The 27500-nt window shown below is 45.5% G+C and overlaps 2 protein-coding genes across 2 annotated transcripts in view; both read left to right on the top strand.

Annotated features, from left to right (window-relative positions):
* Window positions 1-9925, top strand: part of LOC110502326 (cilia- and flagella-associated protein 47) — a 106063-nt gene extending 96138 nt beyond the window's left edge. The window contains exons 53-60 of the mRNA XM_090207306.1: window positions 805-961; window positions 2942-3025; window positions 3333-3486; window positions 3625-4103; window positions 7873-8050; window positions 8432-8593; window positions 8741-8909; window positions 9621-9925. Of these exons, the coding sequence (XP_090063432.1) occupies window positions 805-961; window positions 2942-3025; window positions 3333-3486; window positions 3625-4103; window positions 7873-8050; window positions 8432-8593; window positions 8741-8909; window positions 9621-9833 (1596 nt within the window). The 3' untranslated portion in view covers window positions 9834-9925. The remainder of the gene's footprint in view (window positions 1-804; window positions 962-2941; window positions 3026-3332; window positions 3487-3624; window positions 4104-7872; window positions 8051-8431; window positions 8594-8740; window positions 8910-9620) is intronic.
* Window positions 9926-26442: 16517 nt separating this feature from the next.
* Window positions 26443-27500, top strand: part of LOC110527183 (transmembrane protein 47) — a 15981-nt gene continuing 14923 nt past the window's right edge. Inside the window, exon 1 of the mRNA XM_036951617.2 lies at window positions 26443-26864. Coding sequence (XP_036807512.1) covers window positions 26639-26864 — 226 coding nt within the window. The 5' untranslated portion in view covers window positions 26443-26638. The remainder of the gene's footprint in view (window positions 26865-27500) is intronic.

Here is a 27500-nt window from a genome sequence, read left to right as displayed (position 1 = left end):
GGTAGGAAGGGTTGGAGGGGAAGGGGAAGAGGTAGGAATGGTTGGAGGGTAAGGGGAAGAGGTAGGATGGTTTGGAGGGTAAGGGGAAGAGGTAGGAAGGGTTGGAGAGAGAGGGGAATGGTTGGAGGGTAAGGGGAAGAGGTAGGAAGGGTTGGAGAGAGAGGGGAAGAGGTAGGAAGGGTTGGAGGGTAAGGGGAAGAGGTAGGAAGGGTTGGAGGGTAAGGGGAAGAGGTAGGAAGGGTTGGAGGGTAAGGGGAAGAGGTAGGAAGGGTTGGAGGGTAAGGGGAAGAGGTAGGAATGGTTGGAGGGTACGGGGAAGAGGTAGGAAGGGTTGGAGGGTAAGGGGAAGAGGTAGGAAGGGTTGGAGGGTAAGGGGAAGAGGTAGGAAGGGTTGGAAGGTAAGGGGGAGAGGTAGGAAGGGTTGGAGGGTAAGGGGAAGAGGTAGGAAGGGTTGGAGAGAGAGGGGAAGGGTTGGAGGGTAAGGGGAAGAGGTAGGAAGGGTTGGAGGGTGAGGGGAAGAGGTAGGAAGGATTGGGGAGAGAGGGGAAGGGTTGGAGGGTAAGGGGAAGAGGTAGGAAGTGAATAAGGACTGTCTGATACAGCAGTTGGATAAGGACGGACTCACAGTACAATGGTGTAAACAATTATTGTTGATGATTCCAAAGATTCATCAAAATCAATGACATTTTTCCACTATCCATGGTTCTGAATTCTCTGCTATTTCCACACGTAACTAGGTAACCAAAATGTAATTCCTCCATCTGTCAGCTGACAATGATTTAGTTGTTGTTGTTGTCCTCCCAGTTGAAGCACTGGAGTTTCCAGCTTTGTGGTGAAGGCCTGACCCCTGGGAGGATGGAGCCTCTGTCTGTAGCCTCCCCTGTGGGATCTCATTCCTCCATCATCCTCCCCTTCAGGAACCCTACTGAACACCCAGCCCTGCTGCACCTCAGACTCACAGGTCAAACACACACACTGAACACATACTGGACACACACTGGACACACACTGGACACACACACTGGACACACACTGGACACACACTGGACACACACACTGGACACACACTGGACACACACTGGACACACACTGGACACACACTGGACACACACACTGGACACACACTGGACACACACATTGGACACACACTGGACACACACACTGGACACACACACTGGACACACACTGGACACACACACTGGACACACACTGGACACACACTGGACATACACACTGAACACACACTGGACACACACTAGACACACACACTGGACACACACACTGAACACACACTGGACACAGACACTGGACACAGACACTGGACACACACTGGACACACACACTGGACACACACTGGACACACACACTGGACACACACTGGACACACACTGGACACACACACTGGACATACACACTGGACACACACTGGACACACACTGGACATACACACACTGGACACACACACTGAACACACACTAGACACACACTGGACACACACACTGAACACACACTGGACACACACTGGACATACACACTGGACACACACACTGGACACACACACTGAACACACACTGGACACACACTGGACACACACTGGACATACACACTGGACACACACACTGAACACACACTGGACACACACTGGACACACACTGGACACACACTGGACACACACTGAACACACACTGGACACACACTGGACACACACTAGACACACACACTGGACACACACTGGACACACACTGGACACACACTGAACACACACTGGACACACACTGGACACACACTAGACACACACACTAGACACACACTGGACACACACTAGACACACACACTGGACATACACACTGAACACACACTGGACACACACTGGACACACACTGGACACACACTGAACACACACTGGACACACACTGGACACACACTAGACACACACACTGGACACACACACACTGGACACACACTGGACACACACTGGACACACACTGGACACACACTGGACACACACTGGACACACACACTGAACACACACTGGACACACACACTGAACACACACTGGACACACACTGGACACACACTGGACACACACACTGGACACACACACTGGACACACACTAGACATACACTGGACACACACTGGACATACACACTGGACACACACACACTGGACACACACACTGAACACACACTGGACACACACACTGGACATACACACACTGGACACACACACTGAACACACACTAGACACACACTGGACACACACACTGAACACACACTGGACACACACTGAACACACACTGGACATACACACTGGACACACACACTGGACACACACACTGGACACACACTAGACACACACACTGGACACACACACTGAACACACACTGGACACACACTGGACACACACTGGACACACACTGAACACACACTGGACACACACTGGACACACACTGGACACACACTGGACACACACTAGACACACACTGGACACACACTGGACACACACACTGGACATACACACTGGACACACACACACTGGACACACACTGGACACACACTGAACACACACTGGACACACACTGGAGACACACACTGGACACACACACTGGACACACACTAGACACACACTGGACACACACACTAGACACACACTGGACACACACACTGGACACACACTGGACACACACTGGACACACACACTGAACACACACTGGACACACACTGGACACACACTGGACACACACACTGGACACACACACTGGACACACACTAGACATACACTGGACACACACTGGACACACACTGGACACACACTAGACATACACTGGACACACACACACACATATACAGTATGCATGTACAGACATAGTCCTACCCCAGACACACAGGGAAACAGTCCTAGTAGAGACATGATGGTAGTAATGGTTCATTCTCCTATCAGACGAGGAGCCCGGTCAGAAGAGATCAAGCCAGTCCTTCATCTGTGACAGGAAAGTGTTCTGCATCCCCCTCAAACAGACACAAGGTCAGTTCTTACACATCTCTGTGTCAAGCCTTACTTTAAAGGCATAGTTCCTCTGTTCTGCATCACCCTCAAACAGACACAAGGTCAGTTCTTACACATCTCTGTGTCAAGCCTTACTTTAAAGGCATAGTTCCTCTGTTCTGCATCACCCTCAAACAGACACAAGGTCAGTTCTTACACATCTCTCTGTCAAGCCTTACTTTAAAGGCATAGTTCCTCTGTTCTCCACGGTGTTAGCCTGAGTTTCAGCCTACATGTTAGATACACTAGTAAAGCTTGTCCCTCCCGTCCTCCATGTTGGCTCCAGGTGTGCGTGTGTCTGCGGGGGCCAGTGTGGACATTCCTGTGGTGTTTGCCCCTGACTCCATGCAACTGCACCAGGCCTGGCTCCTGGTTCAGCTAGAGCCCCTCTTCAACCTCCCCCGCCTGGACACACCACTCACCACGGCCCAAAGGGACAAGTCAGTACAGTGTGTGTGTGTGTGTGTGTGCACATGCGTGTGTGTGTGTGCACATGCGTGTGTGTGTGTGTGTACACATGTGTGTGTGTGTGTGTGTGTGTACACATGTGTGTGTAATAGGTGTTTCTCTGTGTACAGGTGTGTGGAGGTAGAGAAAGACCGGGTGCGTTTGGTCCGCTGGGTCTACCCCATCCATGGCATCCCAGAGGCCCCTCCTGAACCCTCTCATCCAGCGGTGATAGAATGTGAGGCTCGCGGTCGAGTGGAGGAGAGAGTGGAGGTGCTGTTGACGGGATGTGTTCCTGGCTCCTCCGTCAGCAACACAGACACAACTCTCATCAGGGCCCCCTCCTCCGCCAGCAACACAGACACAACTCTCATCAGGGCCCCCTCCTCCATCAGCAACACAGACACAACTCTCATCAGGGCCCCCTCCTCCGTCAGCAACACAGACACAACTCTCATCAGGGCCCCCTCCTCCGTCAGCAACACAGACACAACTCTCATCAGGGCCCCCTCCTCCATCAGCAACACATACACAACTCTCATCAGGGCCCCCTCCTCCATCAGCAACACAGACACAACTCTCATCAGCGCCCCCTCCTCCGGAACCTCAGGTGAGATCACATCAACTTCACTGGAAGTTAGGTTTGAAGTGAGTGTGTGTTGCACGTCATTGTGTATGTTGTCGTGTGTGGGCCTGTACCCTGAGAGTGTGTGGGTCTGTACCCTGAGAGTGTGTGGACCTGTACCCTGAGAGTGTGTGGGTCTGTACCCTGAGAGTGTGTGGGCCTGTACCCTGACTGAGAGTGTATGGGCCTGTACCCTGAGAGTGTGTGTTGTCGTGTGTGGGCCTGTACCGTGAGAGTGTGTGGGCCTGTACCCTGAGAGTGTGTGGGCCTGTACCCTGAGAGTGTGTGGGCCTGTACCCTGAGAGTGTGTGGGCCTGTACCCTGAGAGTGTGTGGGCCTGTACCCTGAGAGTGTGTGGGCCTGTACCCTGAGAGTGTGTGGGCCTGTACCCTGAGAGTGTGTGGGCCTGTACCCTGAGAGTGTGTGGGCCTGTACCCTGAGAGTGTGTGGGCCTGTACCCTGAGAGTGTGTGGGCCTGTACCCTGAGAGTGTGTGATGTGATTATGTAGCTAATTGTAATGCAAAATTCTGTCTCAACAGAGCATATCCAAGGTACCGTAGTCAGCTGACAATGTTCACAGTGTTCGTTAGCATAAAATGCTAACTCTGGTTAAGTGAAGTCCACTTGTTCATAATCGTCACAATAATCTCCTGACAACACACACCTCATCATTCTCCTTGTAGGATGTGTCTAGTCTCCTGACAACACACACCTCATCATTCTCCTTGTAGGATGTGTCTAGTCTCCTGACAACACACACCTCATCATTCTCCTTGTAGGATGTGTCTAGTCTCCTGACAACACACACCTCATCATTCTCCTTGTAGGATGTGTCTAGTCTCCTGACAACACACACCTCATCATTCTCCTTGTAGGATGTGTCTAGTCTCCTGACAACACACACCTCATCATTCTCCTTGTAGGATCTGTCTAGTCTCCTGACAACACACACCTCATCATTCTCCTTGTAGGATGTGTCTAGTCTCCTGACAACACACACCTCATCATTCTCCTTGTAGGATGTGTCTAGTCTCCTGACAACACACACCTCATCATTCTCCTTGTAGGATGTGTCTAGTCTCCTGACAACACACACCTCATCATTCTCCTTGTAGGATCTGTCTAGTCTCCTGACAACACACACCTCATCATTCTCCTTGTAGGATGTGTCTAGTCTCCTGACAACACACACCTCATCATTCTCCTTGTAGGATCTGTCTAGTCTCCTGACAACACACACCTCATCATTCTCCTTGTAGGATGTGTCTAGTCTCCTGACAACACACACATCATCATTCTCCTTCTAGGATGTGTCTAGTCTCCTGACAACACACACATCATCATTCTCCTTCTAGGATGTGTCTAATCTCCTGACAGCACACACCTCATCATTCTCCTTCTAGGATGTGTCTAGTCTCCTGACAACACACACATCATCATTCTCCTTGTAGGATCTGTCTAGTCTCCTGACAACACACACATCATCATTCTCCTTGTAGGATGTGTCTAGTCTCCTGACAACACACACATCATCATTCTCCTTGTAGGATCTGTCTAGTCTCCTGACAACACACACATCATCATTCTCCTTGTAGGATGTGTCTAATCTCCTGACAACACACACCTCATCATTCTCCTTCTAGGATGTGTCTAATCTCCTGACAACACACACCTCATCATTCTCCTTCTAGGATGTGTCTAGTCTCCTGACAACACACACATCATCATTCTCCTTGTAGGATCTGTCTAGTCTCCTGACAACACACACATCATCATTCTCCTTGTAGGATGTGTCTAGTCTCCTGACAACACACACATCATCATTCTCCTTGTAGGATCTGTCTAGTCTCCTGACAATACACACATCATCATTCTCCTTGTAGGATCTGTCTAGTCTCCTGACAACACACACATCATCATTCTCCTTGTAGGATCTGTCTAGTCTCCTGACAACACACACATCATCATTCTCCTTGTAGGATGTGTCTAGTCTCCTGACAACACACACATCATCATTCTCCTTGTAGGATCTGTCTAGTCTCCTGACAACACACACATCATCATTCTCCTTGTATGATGTGTCTAATCTCCTGACAACACACACATCATCATTCTCCTTGTATGATGTGTCTAGTCTCCTGACAACACACACATCATCATTCTCCTTGTAGGATCTGTCTAGTCTCCTGACAACACACACATCATCATTCTCCTTGTAGGATGTGTCTAGTCTCCTGACAACACACACCATATTGCTGTTTTGACAAAGTCAGGGTGGATAGTGTGTGTGTGTCAAATCAAATACAATTGTATTTGTCACGTGCTTGGTAAACAACAGGTGTAGACTAACAATGATATCATTAAGCAATAAGGCCCGAGGGGGTGTGGTATATGGCCAATAGACCACAGCTAAGGGCTGTTCTTAGGCACATCTCAACGCAGAGTGCCTGGATACAGCTCTTAGCCGTGGTATATTAGTTATATACCACAAACCCCCAAGGTGCCTTATTGATATTATAAACTGGTTACCAACGTAATTAGAGCAGTAAAAATACATGTTTTATCATCTCCGTGGTATACGGTCTGATATACCACGGCTGTCAGCCAACTTGGCTGTATACACAGAGTATCAGTACTGAGTCAATGATAACTTGGCTATATACACAGAGTATCAGTACTGAGTCAATGATAACTTGGCTATATACACAGAGTATCAGTACTGAGTCAATGATAACTTGGCTATATACACAGAGTATCAGTACTGAGTCAATGATAACTTGGCTATATACAGAGAATCAGTACTGAGTCAATGATAACTTGGCTGTATACACAGAGTATCAGTACTGAGTCAATGATAACTTGGCTGTATACACAGAGTATCAGTACTGAGTCAATGATAACTTGGCTATATACACAGAGTATCAGTACTGAGTCAATGATAACTTGGCTATATACACAGAGTATCAGTACTGAGTCAATGATAACTTGGCTATATACACAGAGTATCAGTACTGAGTCAATGATAACTTGGCTGTATACACAGAGTATCAGTACTGAGTCAATGATAACTTGGCTATATACACAGAGTATCAGTACTGAGTCAATGATAACTTGGCTGTATACACAGAGTATCAGTACTGAGTCAATGATAACTTGGCTATATACACAGAGTATCAGTACTGAGTCAATGATAACTTGGCTATATACAGAGTATCAGTACTGAGTCAATGATAACTTGGCTATATACAGAGTATCAGTAGTGAGTCAATGATAACTTGGCTATATACAGAGTACCAGTACTGAGTCAATGATAACTTGGCTATATACACAGAGTATCAGTACTGAGTCAATGATAACTTGGCTGTATACACAGAGTATCAGTACTGAGTCAATGATAACTTGGCTATATACACAGAGTATCAGTACTGAGTCAATGATAACTTGGCTATATACAGAGTATCAGTACTGAGTCAATGATAACTTGGCTATATACAGAGTATCAGTACTGAGTCAATGATAACTTGGCTGTATACACAGGGTACCAGTACTGAGTCAATGATAACTTGGCTGTATACACAGAGTATCAGTACTGAGTCAATGATAACTTGGCTGTTTACACATAGTACCAGTACTGAGTCAATGATAACTTGGCTGTATACACAGAGTACCAGTACTGAGTCAATGATAACTTGGCTATATACACAGAGTACCAGAACTGAGTCAGTGTGTGTGTGTCCATCCATGTGTTAGCAGCAGGCTTCAGGCTGGCTCTAGAAGACTTCCTATGTGAGGTGTGTTATAACAGTGATGCTGAGCGGTCCCAGCTGGAGGGCTGTGTAACCCTGTCTCTACTGAACTGTCACAGAGACCCCCACTCTGGCATCGTCTCTCTCACCATCAACCTCATCTTCACCCCTTACAAACCTCTCAGGTAACGGACATACATCACATAGACACACACACACACACACACAAACGTGCGCATATTACACACACACACACAAACACACGCATTTTTCACACACAAACACACTGGCTCTCAGCTCTGCACCTTCTAGAAATCCAGGTAGCAGACTAACATCTGATAAAGTGCATTACTTATAAATAATTACTCTTCAGAGACTGTATCTATTTGTGTTCCCCTCTCCCTCTCCTCCTCTACCTTCCTCCTCCCCCTCTCCCCTCCACTCCCCTATCCTCTTCCTCTCACCCTGTCCCCTCCTCTACCCTCTTCTCTTCTCCCCTCTCCTCCTCTCGTCTCCCCTCCTCTCTTCTCCCACCCCCTCCTCCCCTCCTCTCCTCCTCTCCCTAGGTGTTCAGCTGTGCTGGCGGTTCAGTGTTTGACAGGTGGGCTCTGGAAGTTTCCCATCAGCCTCATCTCCACCGAGCCGCAGGTTGATGATGTCATCACCATTAACGCTGCAGGGCTACACAAGACCTCTGCTGTGGGCTTCAGACTGACCAGCCAGACCAGGTCAAGCTGTGTGTGTGTGTGTGTGTGTGTGTGTGTGTGTGTGTGTGTGTGTGTGTGTGTGTGTGTGTGTGTGTGTGTGTGTGTGTGTGTGTGTTTCTCTAACACTTACCCTGTCCATGTTTGTGTTCCTGAATGTCTATGTGGCAGGTACCCAGAGCCATTCACAGCAGGGTTCCTGCCAGGTGGAGGCAGTGAGTTCCAGGTGTGTCCCTCCTCAGGTGAGCTCCTCCCAGTGGGGTCAGCCGGTACCCTCCTCACCGTCTCCTTCACCCCCTCCATGTACAGCAAGAGACACCACGCTACGCTGCTGGTCCAGGTATGTCTGGCTAGTAACACACTACACTCCTTGCTAAAAAAGGTGCAATCTAGAAGCTAAAAGGGCTCTTCGACTGTTCCCATAGGAGAACCTCTGGAAGAACCCTTTTTGGTTCCAGGTAGAAAGAACCCTTTTGGGTTCCATGTAGAAATAGGATTCTTTCTACATAAGGGTTCTTTCTATATAGAATCCAAAAGAGTTCTACCTGGAATCAAAAATGGTTCTACCTGGAACCAAAAAGGGTTCTCCTATGGGGAAAGCTGAAGAACCCTTTTGGAATCCTTTTTTCTAAGAGTGTAAGGATCAGGGCAACAGATACAGACACACACACCTCCGTGATTGACAGATGCTTGTCCCTCCCCCAGACAGCAGACACACACACCTCACTGGTTGACAGCTGCTTGTCTCTCCCCCAGACAGCAGGCACACACCTCACTGATTGACAGCTGCTTGTCTCTCCCCCAGACAGCAGACACACACACCTCACTGATTGACAGCTGCTTGTCTCTCCCCCAGACAGCAGACACACACACCTCAGTGGTTGACAGATGCTTGCCCCTCCCCCAGACAGCAGACATACACACACCTCACTGGTTGACAGCTGCTTGTCTCTCCTGCAGACAGCAGACACACACCTCACTGGTTGACAGCTGCTTGTCTATCCTGCAGACACACACCTCACTGGCTGACAGCTGCTTGTCTCTCCTCCAGACAGCAGACATGCAGTGGACGTACGAGGTGAAAGGAACCACGCCTGCTTACACCCCACCCCACTCTGCCTCCTCCAATGGGAACACCTCTTCCAGGGAACTCCCTCCCACTGATGTCCGCCAGAGGAACTTTGTGTCACGGAACCTTCATCTCCCAGCCATGGCCAACTCCTCCCCCATCAAACACAGAGCCTCCGCCTCGCAGATCAGATAGAGAGATCCTTCTCACACTACACCCCCACCCCATTCCTGTGTCATTGAAATGATCATACAGGAGGTTTGAATAATTAAAGTGCCTGTACTTCACCTCGTTGTCATAATTAGATTTCTGTTGACCTCTGACCATATGAACATTCTTTTATGCACTTGGCATGACTTTGGAGACGTTCTCAGTCTGTTCTCAAATGAGATGTGTGTGTTTGGAGACGTTCTCAGTCTGTTCTCAAATGAGATGTGTGTGTTCATATGCATGTGGGGGTGAAATCCCTCTTGTCATCCAGGCCAGTGAACCAGGGGTCTTTCTCTCACCCTGAATTCCAAGACGGATGATCTCCCCTCTGATTACTTATCATGTAGTCTTAACTGGATGAAATAACAGACTCTGGTTTAGAGACAGAGAGAGAGAGAGACATTATCTCATTTATTTAGGCAGCATTAATATTCACTTGTATCGATCATATCAGAGCGAAGGTTTGGATTAGGGAATAGATTGATCCTGGATCGAGATTAGAAGGTTTGGATTAGGGAATAGATTGATCCTGGATCGAGATTAGAAGGTTTGGATTAGGGAATAGATTGATCCTGGATCGAGATTAGAAGGTTTGGATTATGGAACAGATTGATCCTGGATCGAGATTAGAAGGTTTGGATTATTACTGTCTCTGTCCATTATCATGTTGTACTGAACTCTACCTGAGACTGTCTCTGTCCATTATCACGTTGTACTGAACTCTACCTGAGACTGTCTCTGTCCATTATCACGTGGTTCTGAACTCTACCTGAGACTGTCTCTGTCCATTATCACGTTGTACTGAACTCTACCTGAGACTGTCTCTGTCCATTATCACGTGGTACTGAACTCTACCTGAGACTGTCTCTGTCCATTATCACGTGGTACTGAACTCTACCTGAGACTGTCTCTGTCCATTATCACGTGGTACTGAACTCTACCTGAGACTGTCCATTATCACGTGGTACTGAACTCTACCTGAGACTGTCTCTGTCCATTATCACGTGGTTCTGAACTCTACCTGAGACTGTCTCTGTCCATTATAATGTGGTACTGAACTCTACCTGAGACTGTCTCTGTCCATTATCACATGGTACTGAACTCTACCTGAGACTGTCTCTGTCCATTATCACATTGTACTGAACTCTACATGAGACTGTCTCTGTCCATTATCATGTGGTACTGAACTCTACCTGAGACTGTCTCTGTCCATTATAATGTGGTACTGAACTCTACTTGAGACTGTCTCTGTCCATTATCATGTGGTACTGAACTCTACCTGAGACTGTCTCTGTCCATTATCACGTGGTACTGAACTCTACCTGAGACTGTCTCTGTCCATTATCTTGTGGTATTGAACTCTACCTGAGACTGTCTCTGTCCATTATCACGTGGTACTGAACTCTACCTGAGACTGTCTCTGTCCATTATCACGTGGTACTGAACTCTACCTGAGACTGTCTCTGTCCATTATCACGTGGTACTGAACTCTACCTGAGACTGTCTCTGTCCATTATCTTGTGGTATTGAACTCCACCTGAGCAGAGAAGGGCCTGCTGTTGAGATCACAAGCGTGGATGGTACCAGTGTATGGCTCTAGCTGACAGCTAGACAGGCTTCAGTTACAGACCTAGTTCAGCCTGCACTAAACCAGCAGGCTGAACAAGGTTAGAGGGAGCTCAGAGTTCCGAGTGTGTATATCACCTGTGAGAGCGATTAGCCAATCACGGCCGGGCACACGCTCCCAACGAAGCAACTGTCTCGCTCTTTGATGTGAAATCTAATTAATGCTGCAAAGCCCCTCTCCTCACAGTGAGTATCCCCTGCCGTACATGACAGGGGAGAGAGCAGGAGAGAGACAGAGACAGGGAGAGAGAAACAAGCAGCTCAACTTTAGAGATTTCATCCTTCTCAGTTGAGCTCTCTTCTGTCTCTCTGTCTCCATGCACTGATGACTTCTGAAACCTCTTTTCTCTTTATCATCATGGGTCCTGCCTCACTGAGAGATATCCCTGGCTGTGTTTCATAAGTGTGTGTGTGTGTGTGTGTGTGTGTGTGTGTGTGTGTGTGTGTGTGTGTGTGTGTGTGTGTGTGTGTGTGTGTGTGTGTGTGTGTGTATGTGTGTGTGTGTGTGTGTGTGTGTGTGTGTGTGTGTGTGTGTGTGTGTGTGTTGACTTGTTTTCATATCTTGTTTTCAGACCAGAATGTCCTGACAAGAAAGGAAACAAATGTAAATTCTGAAAAGTCAGGACATTTTGCGTGTCCTGAAAAGTAACATTTTAATTTCAGGTTTAAGGGTTAGGTTTGGGGTTAAGGTTAGGGTTAGGAGTTAGGTTTAGGGTTAAGGTTAGGGTTAGGAGTTAGGTTTAGGGTTAAGGTTAGGGGTAGGAGTTAGGTTTAGGGTTTGGGGTTAAGGTTAAGGTTAGGGGTAGGGTAGGAGTTAGATTTAGGGTTAAGGTTAGGAGTTAGGTTTAGGGTTTGGGGTTAAGGTTAGGGGTAGGGTAGGAGTTAGATTTAGGGTTAAGGTTAGGAGTTAGGTTTAGGGTTTGGGGTTAAGGTTAGGGGTAGGGAAGGAGTTAGATTTAGGGTTAAGGTTAGGAGTTAGGTTTAGGGTTTGGGGTTAAGGTTAGGAGTTAGGTTTAGGGTTTGGTTTAGGGTTAAAGTGGAACTGACAGCGTTCCAACTACTTTGCATCTATGAAACAGACCATCATAATATCAGTCAAAAATATAAAATTCCCAGTTTATGCTACAAACCAACTTAATGAGGTTTTAAAAATAGATTCTAATTGACTCAGCATTCCATGATGTACAGTAAGACATTGTTGGTAGAATAGATAGATGCAGTTCAATGCATGATTAATATAATTCACCAGTAGTCTGTTTTGATAGTCCAGAAGATATGACTATCAGGTTGTAACACAGCTGGCCTGGTATGTTGTTTGCTGCCTCCATTTGGGATGCACCGTTTCAGTTTCAATGACTCAATATTTTAGACAATAACAAACTAATGTAACTAAGGCTGGGAATGTCAATACAATCAAACAAGGGCAATGATCACAAGTCAGTCATACCGTGGCTAAAAGGCTAGCGTATCTATTTATGCAGCAAGCTAAAAACACAGAGCCTAACTTTAGCTAGCTAGCTGCTAGTTCGGCGGTCGGTTTTCTAGCCATCGCCGATCCACCTTTCATTTTTCCATTTGTCTTGTCTTGTTTTCCATCACACCTGGTTTCAATTCCCTCAGTATTAAACGTGTATATAACCCTCTGTCCCCCCCCCCCCCCCCCCATGTCTGTGTGTGGAATTGTTTGTTGTTTCGTGTATGTGCACGATAGACTGGTTTGCGCTGGGTTATGTCAACCCATATTGTGTTTAGTGTTCTTAGTGCCGTGGGTTACGTCAACCCATATTGTGTTTAGTGTTCTTTGTGCCGTGGGTTTTGTTCACTGAAATAAAAGGCTCCTTTGTCTCCCCAACTTCTGCTCTCCTGTGTCTGACTCCCTTACAGCCAGTTACACCTAACAATGGTCAGATGAGAACAAAGTAGAGCTTTTTGGAAACAAACACAGGAGGTGGGATTGGTGTAGACAGAAAGATATCCATACAGAAAGTACCTCATCCCCACTGTGAAGTCTGGTGATGGATCTTTGATGTTTTGGGGCTGTTTTTCTTCCAAAGGCCCTGGACCACTTGTGGGAATACATGGTATCATGGACTCCATCAAGTACCAGCAGATATTAAATCTTAAACAGCTTAAACTGGGCCGTGGTTGGATCTTCCAGCAGGACAATGACCCAAAGCACATCTCAAAATCAACACAGAAATGTTTCACTGACCACAAAATCAAGGTTTTGCCATGGCCATCCCAGTCCCCTGACCTGAACTCCATAGAAAACCTGTGGGATGAGCTGATGAGGAGAATCCACAAGTGTGGGCCTCAGAATCTGAAGGATCTGGAGAGATTCTGTATAGAGGAATGGTCTCAGATCCCTTGCCATGTGTTCTCCAACCTCATTACGCATGATTATTCTACCTTTATTTCAACAAGGAACACAGACTGAGACCAAGGTCTCTTTTACAGCTGGGCCCTGCGTAGACATGTTTACACATTCAGTTTAGGTACAATGATTAAGAAACTACACAAGACAAACAAAACCATCACAGATAACACAAACAAATACAACAGCAGATTGTTACACTTACACATCGGTTATTCCCCTAACAGGTTGTTCCCCTAACAGGTTATTCCCCTAACAGGTTGTTCCCCTAACAGGTTATTCCCCTAACAGGTTGTTCCCCTAACAGGTTGTTCCCCTAACAGGTTGTTCCCCTAACAGGTTGTTCCCCTAACAGGTTATTCCCCTAACAGGTTGTTCCCCTAACAGGTTGTTCCCCTAACAGGTTGTTCCCCTAACAGGTTGTTCCCCTAACAGGTTGTTCCCCTAAGTGCAAGTGTATTTTCAACCAACTTTTTGAACCTATTAAAAATCATTAAATGTGTATTCTTTGCATTTAAAACAGGTTTCAGCTGTATAAAGACCCTTGTAATATCTTAAAATCTGTCTCCAATAGTGATAATGCTTGGTCAGCCGTTGAAGCGATAGAGTACATGACAGTGTCATCAGCATATAAATTCATTTGACACTTATCTCATCACCGATATTGTTTATGTGGAGAGTGAACAGTAATGGACCAAGCATAGAACCTTGTGGGACCCCTTTAACCAACTCCAATGGCTCCGACTGGATGCCGTCGACTCTAACAACCTGACTTCTATCCTTTAGATAGTCATGAAACCAACGACAGGCATCCGATCCCAGTCCCATTGACGATAGCTTACCCAAAAGTATCGCATGGTTTACAGTATCAAAATTATAGGAGAAGACTCAGAGCTGTTATCTTGGCAAAGGGAGGTTACACAAAGTATTGAATGACAAAAATATTTGTTCTATAATAAGATTATTTTTATAATAATTTTTATAATAAGATTATTTTTCAATTATTATACAATAATTAAAGGTTAGATTAATATTTTTCATATTTTTTTCACAGCCCGTTTTGCTCATATCTACCAAGGGTGTCAATATTAGTGGAGGGAACTGTAGGGAAAGATAGCCTGCCTTTTTATGTTTGTTTAATCAATAGGACTGTAAAGTTCCCAAATGTAAGAGGACTCAGAAATCCATTCAGGTGTATTTTGTGACTTTTGCTGAATGCGTTCTAATGATCTAAAGTTGCGCTTGTAAACACACAGTCCAGTTCAAAGTGAATGATGACAGGTCCTACTGCCTGTAAACACACAGTCCAGTTCATAGTGAATGATGACAGGTCCTACTGCCTGTAAACACACAGTCCAGTTCATAGTGAATGATGACAGGTCCTACTGCCTGTAAACACACAGTCCAGTTCAAAGTGAATGATGACAGGTCCTACTGCCTGTAAACACACAGTCCAGTTCATAGTGAATGATGACAGGTCCTACTGCTTGTAAACACACAGTCCAGTTCATAGTGAATGATGACAGGTCCTACTGCCTGTAAACACACAGTCCAGTTCAAAGTGAATGATGACAGGTCCTACTGCCTGTAAACACACAGTCCAGTTCAAAGTGAATGATGACAGGTCCTACTGCCTGTAAACACACAGTCCAGTTCAAAGTGAATGATGACAGGTCCTACTGCCTGTAAACACACAGTCCAGTTCATAGTGAATGATGACAGGTCCTACTGCCTGTAAACACACAGTCCAGTTCATAGTGAATGATGACAGGCCCTACTGCCTGTAAACACACAGTCCAGTTCATAGTGAATGATGACAGGTCCTACTGCCTGTAAACACACAGTCCAGTTCATAGTGAATGATGACAGGTCCTACTGCCTGTAAACACACAGTCCAGTTCAAAGTGAATGATGACAGGTCCTACTGCCTGTAAACACACAGTCCAGTTCATAGTGAATGATGACAGGTCCTACTGCCTGTAAACACACAGTCCAGTTCATAGTGAATGATGACAGGCCCTACTGCCTGTAAACACACAGTCCAGTTCATAGTGAATGATGACAGGTCCTACTGCCTGTAAACACACAATCCAGTTCATAGTGAATGATGACAGGTCCTACTGCCTGTAAACACACAGTCCAGTTCATAGTGAATGATGACAGGTCCTACTGCCTGTAAACACACAGTCCAGTTCAAAGTGAATGATGACAGGTCCTACTGCCTGTAAACACACAGTCCAGTTCATAGTGAATGATGACAGGTCCTACTGCCTGTAAACACACAATCCAGTTCAAAGTGAATGATGACAGGTCCTACTGCCTGTAAACACACAGTCCAGTTCATAGTGAATGATGACAGGTCCTACTGCCTGTAAACACACAGTCCAGTTCATAGTGAATGATGACAGGCCCTACTGCCTGTAAACACACAGTCCAGTTCATAGTGAATGATGACAGGCCCTACTGCCTGTAAACACACAGTCCAGTTCAAAGTGAATGATGACAGGTCCTACTGCCTGTAAACACACAGTCCAGTTCATAGTGAATGATGGCAGGTCCTACTGCCTGTAAACACACAATCCAGTTCAAAGTGAATGATGACAGGCCCTACTGCCTGTAAACACACAATCCAGTTCAAAGTGAATGATGACAGGCCCTACTGCCTGTAAACACACAGTCCAGTTCATAGTGAATGATGACAGGTCCTACTGCCTGTAAACACACAGTCCAGTTCATAGTGAATGATGGCAGGTCCTACTGCCTGTAAACACACAGTCCAGTTCATAGTGAATGATGACAGGCCCTACTGCCTGTAAACACACAGTCCAGTTCAAAGTGAATGATGACAGGTCCTACTGCCTGTAAACACACAGTCCAGTTCATAGTGAATGATGGCAGGGCCTACTGCCTGTAAACACACAGTCCAGTTCAAAGTGAATGATGACAGGTCCTACTGCCTGTAAACACACAGTCCAGTTCATAGTGAATGATGACAGGCCCTACTGCCTGTAAACACACAGTCCAGTTCATAGTGAATGATGACAGGTCCTACTGCCTGTAAACACACAGTCCAGTTCATAGTGAATGATGGCAGGTCCTACTGCCTGTAAACACACAATCCAGTTCAAAGTGAATGATGACAGGCCCTACTGCCTGTAAACACACAGTCCAGTTCATAGTGAATGATGGCAGGTCCTACTGCCTGTAAACACACAGTCCAGTTCATAGTGAATGATGACAGGTCCTACTGCCTGTAAACACACAGTCCAGTTCATAGTGAATGATGACAGGCCCTACTGCCTGTAAACACACAGTCCAGTTCATAGTGAATGATGACAGGTCCTACTGCCTGTAAACACACAGTCCAGTTCATAGTGAATGATGACAGGTCCTACTGCCTGTAAACACACAGTCCAGTTCATAGTGAATGATGACAGGTCCTACTGCCTGTAAACACACAGTCCAGTTCATAGTGAATGATGACAGGTCCTACTGATAAGGGAATGTATATGCTTAAAGGTAATGACTAAACAAATTCCACCCTTATGACATGATGTAACAGATATAATGAATAATTAGAGGAATGTAACTATTGGTAATCATTAGATTCTGTAACAGATATAATGAATTAGAATGGTAAACTTCAGTGTGACTAAAGGAGAGACCGAGAACCATTGAACTGTGTATGACCTGACCTGGCTAGAACTCTGAGAAAGTTACGATAGGACAGGGAGTCCTGTCAAGGTTCCTCTAATCTCCGGGGAACGGAGCTGGCGCACCGGTCAGTGTAGACTGGTCCTGCACCGGTCAGTGTAGACTGGTCCTGCACCGGTCAGCGTAGACTGGTCCTGCACCGGTCAGTGTAGACTGGTCCTGGACAAGACAGATGTTTTTATTTGGTTTTATTGTGTATTAACCTGTTGCGACTCTAGGGGCAGTATTGAGATGTTTTTATTTGGTTTTATTGTGTATTAATTGTCCCACCGTCTTCCCTCTATATTTCTATAGAATATTCACGAATGCCTTACTGTACGTCAGTTCCCAAACACTCTAAGAATTTATGAAAATGTGAAAATGACCATATCTAAGTGGTCGCTCATCAGAAAATGTCAAAACAAAAGTGTAATATTCTTCCTGGGGGTGTTTATGAACATTTTAATAGGATTCATGTTGCTAAAATGCTGTCATTTCCACTTTAAGGTTAGGGGTTAAGGTTAAGGTTAGGGTTAAGGTTAGGGGTTAGGGGTTAAGGTTAAGGTTAGGGTTAAGGTTAGGGGTTAGGGGTTAGGGGTTAAGGTTAAGGTTAGGGTTAAGGTTAGGGGTTAGGGGTTAGGGGTTAAGGTTAGGGTTAAGGTTAGGGTTAGGGGTTAAGGTTAAGGTTAGGGTTAAAGTTAGGGTTAAGGTTAGGGTTAAGGTTAAGGTTAGGGGTTAAGGTTAGGGTTAGGGGTTAAGGTTAGGGGTTAAGGTTAGGGTTAGGGGTTAAGGGTTAAGGTTAGGGTTAAGGTTAGGGGTTAGGGGTTAGGGGTTAAGGTTAGGGTTAAGGTTAGGGTTAAGGTTAAGGTTAGGGGTTAGGGGTTAGGGGTTAAGGTTAAGGTTATGGTTAAGGTTAGGGGTTAGGGGTTAAGGGTTAAGGTTAAGGTTAGGGGTTAGGGGTTAAGGTTAAGGTTAGGGTTAAGGTTATGGGTTAGGGGTTAAGGCTAGGGTTAAGGTTAGGGGTTAGGGGTTAAGGTTAGGGTTAAGGTTAGGGTTAGGGGTTAAGGTTAAGGTTAGGGGTTAAGGTTAGGGTTAAGGTTAGGGTTAAGGTTAGGGGTTAAGGTTAGGGTTAGGGGTTAAGGTTAGGGGTTAAGGTTAGGGTTAAGGTTAGGGGTTAAGGTTAGGGGTTAAGGTTAAGGTTAGGGTTAGGGGTTAAGGTTAGGGTTAAGGTTAGGGTTAGGGGTTAAGGTTAGGGTTAAGGTTAGGGGTTAGGGTTAAGGTTAAGGTTAGGGTTAAGGTTAGGGTTAGGGGTTAAGGTTAGGGTTAGGGGTTAAGGTTAGGGTTAAGGTTAGGGTTAGGGGTTAAGGTTTTGGGTTAAGGTTTCGTTGTTCGGGTTAGGGTTAATCCCCAAAAACGTGGATATTTGTTGCTTGTGTGGGAGTCTGTGTGCGTGCACCGAATCAGCACCATGGACAGCGAAGGAATCTGACTTCTGGGTTTCAGCACAAGATAGTGGACAGCAATAGTCTCTGGTGCAGTCACTCCCCACTGAGGGGATCCCTGATGATACTGTAACCTACATGAAAAGACGTAACCAGAGACGCAAAAAAATATGCATTCGGCCCTATATAGATGTTATATAGATATTATATAGATGTTATATAGATATTATATAGATATTATATAGATGTTATATAGATGTTATATAGATGTTATATAGATGTTATATAGATATTATATAGATGTTATATAGATATTATATAGATATTATATAGATGTTATATAGATGTTATATAGATATTATATAGATATTATATAGATGTTATATAGATATTATATAGATGTTATATAGATGTTATTTGGATATTATATAGATGTTATATAGATATTATATAGATGTTATATAGATGTTATATAGATGTTATATAGATGTTATATAGATGTTATATAGATGTTATATAGATATTATATAGATGTTATATAGATGTTATATAGATGTTATATAGATGTTATATAGATGTTATATAGATATTATATAGATGTTATATAGATGTTATATAGATGTTATATAGATGTTTTCTGTGAGGAATGACTGTAGCACATATATGACCTCCCCTTGTGTTCTGGAATCTATCCACCGCTTTTACAACATACAGTAAATAACATAGGCTATTCACTGCAGTTTACAACCTAGACTAGAGGTTTGTACTCACTTGAAAACAATAATAACATCCTTCATTACACGGTGTTGTTGTAGCCTAGGTAGGATACATTTCTTGTCCATAATAACCTGAAACATATGGTAACTTTTCCAGCTGCACATCCGTGACAGGGACTGGGAGGGAGCTACATAGTGTGATTTTGTTATCTAATAAAACATGTTTATTTTACTGTGTAAATAGACTGGATCTATTCAATATTCAATATTATTAAGCCTAATAATGAGCTTATGAATTATGGTCTAATGTTCATACACTTCTACTTTGGCTATAAGCTACATCTCCAGCCTGTCTGTCTTTGTTCTGTTGCGCAATTACGCGCCTGGCCTTTCCACTGCCACAGCTATTCCTCTTAAATGATGTGGCGTCCCAGGAAAAGACTACTATTTAGCTAATGAATGTCCTAATATCTGGCTAATATTCAGCTTCTTACTTCCACTACACATCACCAATCTCTCTCTTCCAGCTGTTCCCGTTCGCAACAGGCTATATGCAACGCAAGACTACCGCTACGCAACAGGCTATATGCAACGCAAGACTACCGCTACGCAATAGGCCATTCCTCTTCTCGTGAAATCCCAGGAAAGCTATAGGACATTTATTTGACTACTTTTTAAATACCAAGACTAATAGCCTATTTGGGGAAAGAAGCAGGCTTGCTTTTACTAATTGCTGAATGTAAAACAGGCCTACAGCAAATGCATTTCGGTGAAAGTTGAGGAGAGAAAGTGCATTGGTGTGATTGATGACTTTTGGCCGGTTATGAAAACATTGTTGCGTTGCAAATAATTGCACAGGACATGTAGAGATGAACACAGTGGAAAATTAGACCCAAAGGAATTGATAACCATTAGAAAAATGGAAATCATTCACAAACCACTTGAGCAACGAGGCAATGATATTCTGTAAAAGATACGCATGCTAAATGGCGTTTGTTGTTGAGTTGCGACATTTAAATACAAGTTACTGTATTATTTCTCATTAGGCCTACATGTAAATTTAAGTATTATTTGCAGTAGTGACTATGACAATGAACACACCGTGAAAGCACCAAATGTTCTGAACCAGTATCTGTGTACTAGAGACCTCATGAATGTCTGAACCTGTATCTGTGTGTTAGAGACCTCATGAATGTCTGAACCAGTATCTGTGTGTTAGAGACCTCATGAATGTCTGAACCAGTATCTGTGTTCTAGAGACCTCATGAATGGTCTGAACCAGTATCTGTGTTCTAGAGACCTCATGAATGTCTGAACCTGTATCTGTGTACTAGAGACCTCATGAATGGTCTGAACCAGTATCTGTGTTCTAGAGACCTAATGAATGTCTGAACCAGTATCTGTGTTCTAGAGACCTCATGAATGTCTGAACCAGTATCTGTGTGTTAGAGACCTCATGAATGTCTGAACCAGTATCTGTGTGTTAGAGACCTCATGAATGTCTGAACCAGTATCTGTGTACTAGAGACCTCATGAATGGTCTGAACCAGTATCTGTGTTCTAGAGACCTCATGAATGTCTGAACCAGTATCTGTGTACTAGAGACCTCATGAATGTCTGAACCAGTATCTGTGTTCTAGAGACCTCATGAATGGTCTGAACCAGTATCTGTGTACTAGAGACCTCATGACTGGTCTGAACCAGTATCTGTGTACTAGAGACCTCATGAATGGTCTGAACCAGTATCTGTGTTCTAGAGACCTCATGAATGGTCTGAACCAGTATCTGTGTACTAGAGACCTCAGGAATGGTTTTACATTACCACCTTATAAATAGGCAGTGTGCAGTAGGATGCGTTGATCAGTTGATTGACAGGTGCAGGACTGTAGAACGACAAACGATCAAATGTCCTCTAGTGTCGATAATCACCAACGTTGTATAGTTATGTAGCCTAGTTAATCATAGTTATCCTTATAGTTATTGGTTTGGTGGATGGCCCTTAACTCTTACACAACACAATGAACGTAATTAATTAATTAATTAATTAATTAATTAATTAATTAATTAAGTATTATTTGCAGTAGTGACTATGACAATGAACACACCGTGAAAGCACCAAATGTTCTGAACCAGTATCTGTGTACTAGAGACCTCATGAATGTCTGAACCTGTATCTGTGTGTTAGAGACCTCATGAATGTCTGAACCAGTATCTGTGTGTTAGAGACCTCATGAATGTCTGAACCAGTATCTGTGTTCTAGAGACCTCATGAATGGTCTGAACCAGTATCTGTGTTCTAGAGACCTCATGAATGTCTGAACCTGTATCTGTGTACTAGAGACCTCATGAATGGTCTGAACCAGTATCTGTGTTCTAGAGACCTAATGAATGTCTGAACCAGTATCTGTGTTCTAGAGACCTCATGAATGTCTGAACCAGTATCTGTGTGTTAGAGACCTCATGAATGTCTGAACCAGTATCTGTGTGTTAGAGACCTCATGAATGTCTGAACCAGTATCTGTGTACTAGAGACCTCATGAATGGTCTGAACCAGTATCTGTGTTCTAGAGACCTCATGAATGTCTGAACCAGTATCTGTGTACTAGAGACCTCATGAATGTCTGAACCAGTATCTGTGTTCTAGAGACCTCATGAATGGTCTGAACCAGTATCTGTGTACTAGAGACCTCATGACTGGTCTGAACCAGTATCTGTGTACTAGAGACCTCATGAATGGTCTGAACCAGTATCTGTGTTCTAGAGACCTCATGAATGGTCTGAACCAGTATCTGTGTACTAGAGACCTCAGGAATGGTTTTACATTACCACCTTATAAATAGGCAGTGTGCAGTAGGATGCGTTGATCAGTTGATTGACAGGTGCAGGACTGTAGAACGACAAACGATCAAATGTCCTCTAGTGTCGATAATCACCAACGTTGTATAGTTATGTAGCCTAGTTAATCATAGTTATCCTTATAGTTATTGGTTTGGTGGATGGCCCTTAACTCTTACACAACACAATGAACGTAATTATCACAACAGTACTACTAGGAGATCTAGCTAACGTTAGAGAACTTGAATGAAATATACGTACTCTTGTTTACTTGGCTTTAAGACTCTATAAATGGACTCTTTTAAATTATTTACTCTAGCAAGTTTGTCAGTGGCGCTGCAGTAGGTAAGTATGAGGTGGATTCTATCTGGTTGTCAGTGGCGCTGCAGTAGGTAAGTATGAGGTGGATTCTATCTGTTTGTCAGTGGTGCTGCAGTAGGTAAGTATGAGGTGGATTCTATCTGGTTGCCAGTGGTGCTGCAGTAGGTAAGTATGAGGTGGATTCTATCTGGTTGTCAGTGGTGCTGCAGTAGGTAAGTATGAGGTGGATTCTATCTGGTTGTCAGTGGTGCTGCAGTAGGTAAGTATGAGGTGGATTCTATCTGTTTGTCAGTAGTGCTGCAGTAGGTAAGTATGAGGTGGATTCTATCTGGTTGTCAGTAGTGCTGCAGTAGGTAAGTATGAGGTGGATTCTATCTGTTTGTCAGTGGTGCTGCAGTAGGTAAGTATGAGGTGGATTCTATCTGTTTGTCAGTGGTGCTGCAGTAGGTAAGTATGAGGTGGATTCTATCTGTTTGCCAGTGGCGCTGCAGTAGGTAAGTATGAGGTGGATTCTATCTGGTTGTCAGTAGTGCTGCAGTAGGTAAGTATGAGGTGGATTCTATCTGGTTGTCAGTGGTGCTGCAGTAGGTAAGTATGAGGTGGATTCTATCTGTTTGCCAGTGGCACTGCAGTAGGTAAGTATGAGGTGTATTCTATATGTTTGTCAGTGGTGCTGCAGTAGGTAAGTATGAGGTGGATTCTATCTGTTTGTCAGTGGTGCTGCAGTAGGTAAGTATGAGGTGGATTCTATCTGTTTGTCAGTGGCGCTGCAGTAGGTAAGTATTAGGTGGATTCTATCTGTTTGTCAGTGGTGCTGCAGTAGGTAAGTATGAGGTGGATTCTATCTGTTTGTCAGTGGTGCTGCAGTAGGTAAGTATGAGATGGATTCTATCTGGTTGTCAGTGGTGCTGCAGTAGGTAAGTATGAGATGGATTCTATCTGGTTGTCAGTGGTGCTGCAGTAGGTAAGTATGAGGTTGGATTCTATCTGTTTGCCAGTGGCGCTGCAGTAGGTAAGTATGAGGTTGGATTCTATCTGTTTGCCAGTGGCGCTGCAGTAGGTAAGTATGAGGTGGATTCTATCTGTTTGTCAGTGGTGCTGCAGTAGGTAAGTATGAGGTGGATTCTATCTGGTTGTCAGTGGCGCTGCAGTAGGTAAGTATGAGGTGGATTCTATCTGTTTGTCAGTGGTGCTGCAGTAGGTAAGTATGAGGTGGATTCTATCTGGTTGTCAGTGGCGCTGCAGTAGGTAAGTATGAGGTGGATTCTATCTGGTTGTCAGTGGTGCTGCAGTAGGTAAGTATGAGGTGGATTCTATCTGGTTGTCAGTGGCGCTGCAGTAGGTAAGTATGAGGTGGATTCTATCTGTTTGTCAGTGGTGCTGCAGTAAGTAAGTATGAGTTGGATTCTATCTGGTTGTCAGTGGCGCTGCAGTAGGTAAGTATGAGGTGGATTCTATCTGGTTGTCAGTGGTGCTGCAGTAGGTAAGTATGAGGTGGATTCTATCTGGTTGTCAGTGGTGCTGCAGTAGGTAAGTATGAGGTGGATTCTATCTGTTTGTCAGTAGTGCTGCAGTAGGTAAGTATGAGGTGGATTCTATCTGGTTGTCAGTGGCGCTGCAGTAGGTAAGTGGCAGTGCTTTATTGGCTCTGCTCCGTCTAGTTCTCTGCTTGTTTATCCAGATGCATTGTGGTCTCCAGGGCTCCGTCTGGTTCTCTGCTTGTTTATCCAGATGCATTGTGGTCTCCAGGGCTCCGTCTGGTTCTCTGCTTGTTTATCCAGATGCATTGTGGTCTCCAGGGCTCCGTCTGGTTCTCTGCTTGTTTATCCAGATGCATTGTGGTCTCCAGGGCTCTGTCTCTATTGATTTATCCTCAAGCCATTAGGTGACTCACTGATGATTCCTTCCCTTAATCCACAGCTATTGCTCTCTCTCTCTCTCTCTCTCTCTCTCTCTGTGTGTGTGTGTGTGTGTGTGTGTGTGTGTGTGTGTGTGTGTGTGTGTGTGTGTGTGTGTGTGTGTGTGTGTGTCTCTATAATGACAATAAGTAAGCTGCAAACCCATTTTGCACCTTTCCTCGGCAGACAGTCTATTGAAACCGAAACAGAGCCAGGTAGCGTGAGACTGAGACGGCAGGCAGGCAGGCAGCAGGATATGAGATATGCTAATGCAGGATCCTAATAACTCCCATTATGAGACTGTTCACAGCAGGTGCTGCTGCCTGGCTGTCATGGGAGCCAGGGGAAGAGAGTGAAGAAACTACTGAGAGAAACTTCAAACTCACAACTCTGGAACAATAGGCAGTTAAAAGTAGACTGGAGACTCACAGTATTCTTAGTGGACCCAGTGTGACAGGACCCAGTGTGACAGGCCTACTTATGTAAATCTGAGGCCCTATTACCATTCTCATGTTAGTAACAAGTTCTATGCAATAGAGAGATTTTTGCATATACTGTACATGCAGTGTCTATCTGTCTGTCTGTCTGTCTGTCTGTCTGTCTGCCTGCCTGCCTGCCTGCCTGCATGCCTGCCTGCCTGCCTGCCTGCCTGCCTGCCTGCCTGTCTGTCTGTCTGTCTGTCTGTCTGTCTGTCAGCTGCCTGCCTTTCTGTCTGCCTGACTGTCGGCTGCCTGCCTGCCTGTCTGTCGGCTGCCTGCCTTTCTGTCAGCTGCCTGCCTTTCTGTCTGCTGCCTACCTTTCTGTCTGCCTGCCTTTCTGTCAGCTGCCTGCCTGCCTGCCTGTCTGCTGCCTACCTTTCTGCCTGCCTTTCTGTCTGCTGCCTACCTTTCTGTCAGCTGTCTGCCTGCCTGTCTGTCGGCTGCCTGCCTGTCTGTCTGCCTGCCTGTCTGTCTGCCTGCCTTTCTGTCAGCTGCCTGCCTGCCTGTCTGTCTGCTGCCTACCTTTCTGTCTGCCTGCCTGTCTGTCTGTCTGCTGCCTGCCTGCCTTTCTGTCTGCCTTTCTGTCAGCTGCCTGCCTGCCTTTCTGTCTGCCTGCCTGTCTGTCTGCTGCCTGCCTGCCTTTCTGTCAGCTGCCTGCCTTTCTGTCAGCTGCCCGCCTTTCTGTCAGCTGCCTGCCTGTCTGTCAGCTGCCTGCCTTTCTGTCAGCTGCCTGCCTGTCTGTCTGTCTGTCAGCTGCCTGCCTGCCTGTCTGTCAGCTGCCTGCCTGCCTGTCTGTCAGCTGCCTGCCTGTCTGTCGGCTGCCTGCCTGTCTGTCTGTTGGCTGCCTGCCTGCCAACCTGTTTCTCTGCCTGTGTGTGTGTGTCTAATTGGAAGTGAGTGCATGTTTATTGCAGTGTCTTTGGGAGTCTTAATGCTGAAGCAGTGCCTTTCCTCCCCTGGCTAAAAACAATGGAGTCAGCAGTCTACAGTCTCTGGCCTGTCAATGGAGTGATTGCAATCACACTGTCACTATCACTGATGCAGAGACAATCATAGATTTCCCTTGCCAGCTTTCACTTTCTAATGTAAGACCAGCGAGTTGTGGAGAGAGAGACTCAAAAAGACCCTGAAGACCCGGTGTATCTTGGAGAGAATTTTCAGGCAGCGATGTCATTACGTCACTACTGGAACGGAAGCGCCGGTGCGCTGCACTGGCATCATCATCAGCAGCTACAGCGCAGCGGCAGAGCGGTAGCGGTGGGAGCCCAGACTCTCTCATCTCCAGTGACTCCTTTAGATTCTACATGTAAACACGGATCATTGGGGGAATTCTAGAAGCCACAACGCGACATCAGACAGCAGCATAACGCCCTGGCGAGTCTCCCAGTCAGCGGAAACCTGCAACAATGTCTTCGTCTGTTAGCGAGACAGAGGAGGTGCGCGTCTCGGCGCTGACGCCTTTGAAGTTGGTGGGACTGGTGTGCGTGTTCCTGGCGCTGTGCTTAGACGTTGGAGCCGTGATGAGCCCGGCATGGGTGACCGCCGACGACCAGTACTGCTTCTCACTGTGGGAGGCGTGCTGGAAAGCAGCGTCGTCTGAGATCTGGCAGTGCAACAGCACGCTGGAGGCAGGTGGGTGAGAACCAGTGGCGCGGCCGTCATCTGTAGCCTAACCAACTAATTATAGCGCAGGATTCACCTTGCATTGTTTGTGGTTATTGGTTTCCATTCATACATAGTCTAACCTATGATAATATTGATGCTCTAAAGAGGGAATTGAGAGGCTGGTGTATAGTCTGCATAGGTGCAGTAAGTTGTGCCTTTACGGAGATTCAGTTAAGTCCTGTCGCCATGACAAAGCATCTCTTGTGGGAGTCTCTCTCTCTCTGACTGCCCGGTGCTCCTTTCTTCTCCGTCCCTCCGTCATTAGTTTGACGCTGATTTCCACAAGCACCTCTCCGCTCCCTGGCGGGTCCACACAGAACGGCTGCTTCTCTTTATGTCGAAGACAGTCTATGTTTGTGCTTTTATTTACTAAGCAGACAGGCTAATTTTAGGATTTGATTTGGATCAGCTACTCTTCCTGGGCTCCAAACAGACCAGAGCAGCTCGAGGACAGACATCCGTTTAAAATCAATGTAGAAATACACAAGGACCTGTGCTGACAAATCACTCAGGACAACCATATGATTTTACATAGACCAATTATTTAGGTCAGGTAGGGGAGGGGCGTTGTGTTGTGAGGTGTTGTTTTAAAGATGTTTTGCT

The sequence above is a fragment of the Oncorhynchus mykiss genome, chromosome 18 (assembly GCF_057628025.1).
Source record: "Oncorhynchus mykiss isolate SJ-2025 chromosome 18, ASM5762802v1, whole genome shotgun sequence".
NCBI lineage: Eukaryota > Metazoa > Chordata > Actinopteri > Salmoniformes > Salmonidae > Oncorhynchus > Oncorhynchus mykiss.
The sequence above is the reverse complement of the archived record's forward strand: the minus strand, read 5'-3'. Positions and strand labels throughout refer to the sequence as shown.